Raw genomic sequence first — 8518 nt, forward strand, 5'->3', positions numbered from 1 at the left:
AAAAAAAAACAAAAAAAAAACAAATGAATGGATAGAGAAGCTGTGGTATATTCACAAAATGGAATACTGCATTGCATTGAAAAACAAGGAACTCATGCAATATTATTCACAGTGGGTGACCTTGGAGGACATTATGCTGAATGAAATATCTCAGTCACTAAAAGACAGGTGCTGCATAATGCCACTAATGTAGAATGGGACTGACATCAGGGTTGGAGTAAGACTGAGAAAAAAATGGATAAATTATGTATACTGCATTGAAATAGATGAGGGAGAGAACTGTTTGAAAGCAATATATGATTGGATAATAAGGTTATGACAAAAGTCCAGATTGAAGGTTGCATAGTGGGTGTACTCGGGGTGGGGGTGGGGGATTCTATACCAATGAAATAATTTTTCTTTTACTTTTCAAAGATAAGAGCAAATTGAGGGCAGGGGTGGGCAGGGAGAAAAAGGCAACAATGGATGTATGGAAATCCAAAATCTGTGTAAACATTCATTAAAATTCACTTTAAATATATGCTGGTTCGTGTAATGGATGCATATGTTTTTGTGACCAGACCCCTGCTCCAGCTGTCCATCACGGCACCCACTTGATGCTGATTATCATCTCCTTGGGTTCTAGTGTCTGCTTTTTCTGACACACACAACCTGTCTTCCAAAAATTTTCCTACAAATTAGTTGTGGATCTAGTTTGAAGGATTTAGCCCATGCTCTTAACCAGGCTTCTAGGGCCAGCCGAACATTGATGCCAACATAGAGTAGTCTGCGATTCACTGGGCCTGCAGGGATCCTTGTTATACCATTTTCCAATCAGGATGTTTCTATTTCATCTTGTCTGCTTCTCTAGTTCCATGCCTTGCCCTTTGTTAGCAAACTTAGGTCATAATACACGACACCAACACTGTGAGGCAAATACTCAATTCCCTGTGTGCCCATTATGTTCTGGTTTTTGTTCTTTTCCTAAAGTCTCAACTTTTACAGTGGAGCCCGCTCAGTGTCTTTAAACTGACTTTATTTCAGTACAGCCCCAAGGAGGTGACTGTCAGCTAAATTTCAGTTCCCATTAAAAAAAATTAAGTAGCTTTTAAGAGAGAGCAAGATGACACATTTCAGCTTAGCCACTGCATTTGCTGTGGAGTTTGCTTTAAAAGCTCACTGTTGAATATTAAGATTATGTGTGTGCCTTGTTCATGGGTCATTAATGCACTCTGCAGGCTGTAGCAAGGTGATTTTGTAAAAATCTACACAAGTTAATGAATCTAAGTTTCATTAAATCTTTAATTGCATTCAGTGAGAAATTATGTAGTGTTACTTTCTACAATTACTGGAAATCACAACAGAGGAAACACTAGGAAATTAGAAGGGCGAGTATACACAAGTTAACAAAGCTCATTCCCTTGGATTTCACCTCTTATTAACCTTGGCATTGTCCCCACAGGATTCTAAGTCAGTCTTGGGAACATCACTTGCTGGGAAATGTCATTGGAGTGAATTCCAAACAATAGAGAAAAAAAAACCATGCAAGGCAGAATCCATTTAGATCTGATATACTTCAGTCTGTGCCAAACATGGCTACAATATTGAATTCCTAATTGTGACAGATGCTTATTATTTTAAGTACTAACAAAAGCAGATAAGGAAAGCTACTATAGAATTTAGAAGAATTTCAGTTCTGACTTTTTTTAGTGTTGTTGTTGTTGTTGTTATATGCCATTGAGTCACATGCAACTCATAGTGACCCTATGTACAACAGCCCTAAACTGCTCTATCCTGTGCCAAACTCACTGTCTCCGACACACCTCGCCCAATTACCCCAGTCACTGAATCAATCTACCTCATAGAGGGTCTTCCACTCCTGCACTGTGCCTTCACCCTCCCAAGCATAACGTCCTTCTCCAAGAACTGGTCCCTACTTGCAACATGACCAAAGTATGTAAGATGAAGCTTCAGAATCCTTGCCTCCAAGGAGCAGCCTGTTTTAACCCTCTCTAGGATGAACCTGTTCATTTTCTTAGCAGTCCATGGTATATCCAATACTCTTCTCCAACATCACACCTCAAAGGCATCAATTCTCCTTCTATCCTCCCTGGTCATTGTCCAGCTCTCTGACGCATAGTAAGTGATTGCAAAAACCATAGCCTGTATCAGGTGCACCGTTGTCTCCAGACTGTTACTGTTCAGTATTTTGGAGAGGTTCCTAACAAGCAGACTTTCCCATCGCAATATGTCTTTTAATTTCCTGGCTGCTGATGTCAAGAGTGTTGATTGTGGAGCCAAGCAAACTAAAGCTCTTAGCAATCTCAATCTCTTCACCATCCATCCTGATGCTGCCAATTGGTCCAGTGGTGAGACTCTTTGTTTTCTTGATATTTAGCCTCAGTCCATATTGAAGGCTACAGTCCTTGACTCTCTGCAGCAAGTGCTTCAAGTCCTTCTCAGTTTCAGCGGGCAGGGTTGTATCTGCATAACACAGATTGTTGATTAATCTTCCTCCAATCCTGATGCCACACTTCTCCTCCCAGTCTCCTGGATAATCTGCCCTGCATACAGATTGAAAAGGTATGGAGATAGGACACATCCCTGGTGTACACCCTTCCCAATTTTGAACCATGCAGTGTTTCCTTGCTCTGTTTTGACGACTGCCTCCTGGTCCAAGTATAGGTTTCACATTAGCATGATCAAGTGTTCTGGGATTCCCGTTCTTCTCAAAGTCAGCCACAATTTGTGATCCACACGGTCAAACACCTTTGCATAGTCAATGAAACACAGACATTCCTCTGGTACTCCCTGCTTTCAGCCATGATCCATCTAACATTAGCTACAATATCCCTAGTACCATGACCCCTTCTAAAACTAGCCTGCAGTTCTGGCTGTTCTCTGTTGATGTGCTGTTCCAGCTGTTTTTAGATAATCTTCAGCAGAATCGTGCTTCCATGTGATATCAATGATATTGTTCTATAGTTTCCACACTCTTTTGGATCTCCTTTCTTTGGAATGGGAACAAATATAAATCTCTTCCAGTCAGTTGGCCAAGTGGTTGCCCTCCAGGTTTCTTGATACAACTTGGTGAGCACATCTAAGGTAGCATCTGTTGTTGTTGTTGTTGTTGTTTAATACCGTCGAGTCGTAGACGACTCATAGCGACCCTATGAACGAACAGCCTGAGCACCAGCATCTGTTAGTTGAAATAAATTAATTGGTATACCATCAATTCCTGAGACCTTATTTTTTTTGCCAGTTCCTTCAAAGCAGCTTGAACTTCTTCCTTCATCACCATAGGCTCTTGTTCATATGTTTTTTCATGAAATTCTTCTGTGTCTGCCAATTTCTTTCGGTACAATAACTCTGCATACTCTTTCCATCTTCTTTTACTAATTCCTGGATCATTTAATATTCAGCCCAAAGCATCCTTAAGTAATAGCAACTTGAGGTTTGAATTTGTTCTTCAGACCCTTGAGCTTAAGAAATGCTGAGTTCAGCCCTTTTGATTTTCTGACTCCAGCTCCTTGCACATTTCATTGTAATATTTTACACTGTTTTCCTGTGCTGCCTTTTGACATCTTCTGTTCAGGTCTTTAATATCTTGAATTCTTCCTTCTGCTTTGGCTTCTTGGCACTCTAGTGCAATATTTAGAGTCTCTTCTGACATCCATCTTGATCTTTTTTCCCTCCTCTGACTTTGTAATGACCTTATGTACTCCTCCTGGATCATACTCTTGACATCCTCCCACAACTCATCTGGTCTTCACTCATTGGTGTTCAAGGCCTCAAACCTGTTCCTGAGATTGTTTTGAAATTCAGATGGGATAGACTCAAGGTCATATTTTGGTTCCCGTGGGTTTGATTTTATTTTCCTTAGCTTCAGCTTGAACTTACATATGAATATTTGGTGGTCTGTTCCACAATCAGCACCTGACCTAGTTTTCACATTGTTCCTTGGGATTAATGGAAGGGGACCAGTGAAGCTATCCTGTTATCAGTTAGATATGAGCTATCTTTCTCTAATCCATTAAGTTTCACTGTCTACTTTTAAAAAGCATGGCATTATTTTAATGAACAGAGATTTTTGGACTTCCATTCATTCATTGTTGCACTTTTCTCCCTGCCCACGGCTCCCACCCAGTTTGCTCTTCTCTTTGAAAAGTAAAAGAAAAATTCCTTCATTGGTATACAATTCCACCACCACCACCACCACCACCCGCCCCGAGTACACTCAACTAGGCAACCTTCTTTCTGGACTTTTTTGAAAACCATAATACCCTACCATATGTATCTTTTAACCTGTTCTCTCCCTCATCTGTTTCAATGCAGTATACATAATTTATCCAGTTTTTCTCATTCTCATTAAAATTAATAAAAATTTTAAAAATATTTCATTCTTGCAAAACAAATTCAAGTTATGAGTTGTGATACTGTAAAGTACTACGGGCAAAATCTTGAATGAACAGGAAACATCAAAAAAGATGGAAAAAATCTATAGAGTCATTGTACAAAACCCCCCAAAACAAAACACCACAAAAAAATTGGTTGACACTGAACAAGCTCAAAGTACCATATGAACAAAAATCAGTGGCAACAATGGAGGAATTTCAAGCTGCACTGAAGGCATTGGCAAGAAAATAAGTTGCCAGGATTGATGGAATAACACTTAATGTGTTTCAGCTGACAGATGCAGCCCTGGACATGTTCACCAGTCTCTGCTAGGAAATTTGAGGGGCAGTTGCCTGACCAACTTACTGGAAGAGATCCATATTTATTCCCATTCCCAAGAAATACGATTCAACAGAATGTGGAAATTATCAAACAGTATCATTAATTATCATATGCAAGCAAAACGTCGCTGAAGACCGTCCAAAAATGACTAGTACAGAACATTAACAGAGAACTGCAAGAAGTTCCAGCTAGGTTTAGAAGAGGCCCGTGGCATCATTGCTACTGTCAGATGGATCTTGGCTGAAAGCAGAGAATACCAAAAGAATGTCTACTTGTGTTTTATTAACTATGCAAAGGCTTTTGACTTTGTGGATTGTAATAAACTATGGCTGATATTGAGAAGAATGAGAATCCCAGAACACTTCATTATGCTCATACAAATCCTGTCTAGAACTTGTCTGAAAAGAAAAAGGAAACACTGCATGGTTTAAAATTAGGAAAGGTATGCATCTTATCCTTTCTCCATACCTATTCAATCTGTACACTAAGCAGCAAATATTTTGAGAAGCTGGACTCTATGGAGAAGAATACGGCATCAGGATAAGAGGAAGACTCATCAACAACCTTTCTTATGCTGATGACACAACTTTGTTTATTGAAGGTGAGAAGATTTGAAGTGCTTTCTGCAAAAGATCAAGGAACACAGCCTTCAATATGGATTACATCTCAACATAAAAAAAAAACACAAATATCCTTACCACTGGCCAGTAAGCAACATGATGCTATATAGAGAAAAGATTTAAACTGCCAATGATTTCATCTTACTTGGAGTCACAATTAACAACCTTGGTACCAGCAGTCAAGAGACGTATTGCATTGGGAAAGTCTACAAATATGTCTTGGGAAAAATGCAGCCAGAATGTTCCTTGGGACAAGGATGGTGAAACTTCATCTCACATAAATTTGGGCATATTGCTAAGAGAGGCTATTCCTTGGAAAGGAACATCATGCTAGGAAAGGCCGAGGGTCAGCTAAAGAGGAAAATCCTCAATCATGTGGGTTGACACAGTGACTGCAGCAATGGGCTTAATGTATCAGAGAAAATGAAGATGACACAAGACAGGACAGGATTCAGATCCCTGGCTCATAGAGTCACTATGAGCCACATTCAACTCAACAGCATCCAATAACAATACTCTGTGAGGTGGATATGCTTCCCTGACTGTCCACATTTACACATTTTCTGGGAAAGGCCTCAGCTTTAGTCAGTCAAGAATATCTTGGTTAGATGGTAACATCTTTAGGTATTATCTATGTGCTGGGAACACCGAACTGTGGCCTGAACTCCTTTCTTTGCTGTTTCTAGATTGCATATCTGTTTCTAATCTCCTAAATATCTCACCTGGATGTCCCCACAGTCTTCCCACAGTCCTTGTGCCCAAAACTGAGCTCATTATCTCCTCACTCCCTTCTAAGATCTCTTCACTCAATATTTCTCACCTTGGTCTGTGAAACCCCCCTCCAACTAGAATTCTGTTAGAAATTGAGAATACTAGCATTAGACCTTACTCCTTACACACACAGAGTCAGTCAATTGGTCACCTATGGCTGGATTTCTAACCACTTCCTTACTACGTTTTTACTACATTCCTCCCCTTCTATCTTCATTGCCACTGCTCTGATCTTTTGCCCCAATACACCATTCTTTCATGAATATACCACAAACTAATTAATGTTTAAAAATATGTACTGTTAGGGAGCTCTGGTGGCCTAGTGTCAAGAAGCTGCACTGCAATCCCAGAGGTGTGCAGTTCAAATCCACCAGATGCTCTGCTGAAGGAGGGGCAATCTCCTCCTGTACCAATCAGATCTGATTTGATGGTACACACACACACACACACACACACACACACACGCGCGCGCGCGCGCAAAGAAAAAAAGAAGTGCACTCTTGTTTTCCCAGCTTTAATATATCATCATGTTGTTGATGAGTCCTTCTCCAGTCCTTATGCTGCATTCTCCATGTAGTTCAGCTTCTCTGATTATTTGCTCAGCATATATATATTGAATCAGTATGGAGAAACGTTGCAACCCTGACAAATATCTTTCCTCATTTTTCACCATACAGAATCCGCTTGTTCTGTTCATATTATTTCTTCTTGGTCTATGCATAGGATTTGCTTAAGCACAATTAAGTGTTCTGGAATTCTAATTCTTCACAATGTTATCCATAATTTGTAAAGATTCACACAAATACCTTTGTATAGTCAATACAATACAATACAATACAATTAAACATCTTTCTAGTATTCTTTGCTTTTAGCTAAGATCTATCTGACATCAGTAACGATATCCCTCATTTTGTAGCCTTTTCTGAATCTAGCTTGAATTTCTGACAGTTACTTATCAGTGTACCATTCCAGCTGTTTTTAAATAATCTTCACCAATAGTTTACTTGCATGTGATATTGTGTAATAATTTCTGCATTTTGTTGGATAAACTTGACATAGTCAGTTGAACACATTCAATTGCATTCAGATATTGGAACCTCTCACTTGGTATTCTGCCAGTTCCTGGAGCTTTGTTTTTCCACTAATGTCTTCAGTGAAGCTTGGCCTTATTCTTTCAGTAACGTTGGTTCTAGATCACATGCTATTTTTTTAAATGGCTGAGTTCTGGTTTAGTACAGTCAATCGGTGTATTTCTTCTATCATCTTTTAATGATCCCTGGATCATTCAAGATTTTACTCACAAATTCCTTCCATATTCCAGCTGGAGATTTGGATTTCTTCTTCAGTGCTTACAGCTTGAAAAATGCTTCCTTTTTGGTTTCCTAATTCCAGATAGTTGCACATTTCATTGTAAAACTTTACTTTGCCTTCTCAAGCTTCTGCTCTTTGGTCTTGCAACTCATCACTTCTCCCTTCTTTAAGTACTCAGTGTTCAAAAGCAGATTTTAGAGTCTATAATCCAAGAAGATGGAAAAACAAGTCAAGACCCTGAGGTGGCAAAGCGTAGGACACATCTGAAGCAGGAATGAGACTGGAAGGAGATTCTAGGAACTGACATTGAAAAGATAGTTTAAACCAGACTTTGAAAAGTTAACTTAATTATAAGACATTAGAATTGTATTTTCTAGAACATATGCATCTATTATAATAATTTGGTAAAACAATAAAATGATTATCTGCAGTATTGATGATAAATTAGAAGGCAGAAAGCCTGGAGGTAGAATGACTGCTTAATATGAATGTCTATAATCTTGTTGAATTGTCAAGCTACTGGGAAAAATATACGCATGACCAACATTTACTTTCAATATCCATTTATTAGCCGCTTTTCCTTATGGCAACACTAAGCGTTTTAAGGTCTTTTGCAAACAGATTTCAAGCACTCAACCAATGATCAAGATTGAACACAGATCAGGCACTGTCAGCACAGGATTTCTTTTACAATTAAAATCAGTGATGACTATGTTAATACACCTCCCCCTTTGACACAAGCCTTCAAAGACATTGGTACTCAGTGAAATGTGTATAGCTGTAGGTTAGACCTAACGATGGGCCTGCAGAAATATAAAATGTTCACTGTAGGTGAAAAGGGGGTAAGTACATCGGGTATAGTTCACAAATCCATACTCCTTGACTTCTGGGAATTGTGGGCTCAAAGGAAGATTGTGACTATGGCTTGCAAGGTCTGACTCAGAAGGCCCTCTGATCACACGCCCAGAGTATGTCAGACAGGTCCAGCTTACAACACTGGCCCTCTGATCACACGCCCAGAGTATGTCTGACAGGTCCCGGCATCTTCATTTCTTTTTTTTATTATTATTTTTAAATTTATTTTTATTGTATTATTTTTA

At 39.2% G+C, this 8518-nt stretch overlaps 1 protein-coding gene across 1 annotated transcript in view; it reads right to left on the reverse strand.

Annotated features, from left to right (window-relative positions):
- Positions 1-4910: 4910 nt before the first annotated feature.
- Positions 4911-8518, reverse strand: part of LOC102847526 (pre-mRNA-splicing factor SPF27-like) — a 4810-nt gene continuing 1202 nt past the window's right edge. The window contains exon 2 of the mRNA XM_006881910.1: positions 4911-4956. Coding sequence (XP_006881972.1) covers positions 4911-4956 — 46 coding nt within the window. The remainder of the gene's footprint in view (positions 4957-8518) is intronic.

Source organism: Elephantulus edwardii, unplaced genomic scaffold, assembly GCF_000299155.1.
Source record: "Elephantulus edwardii isolate Elephantulus edwardi_28Jun2011 unplaced genomic scaffold, EleEdw1.0 scaffold00016, whole genome shotgun sequence".
NCBI classification, from domain to species: domain Eukaryota; kingdom Metazoa; phylum Chordata; class Mammalia; order Macroscelidea; family Macroscelididae; genus Elephantulus; species Elephantulus edwardii.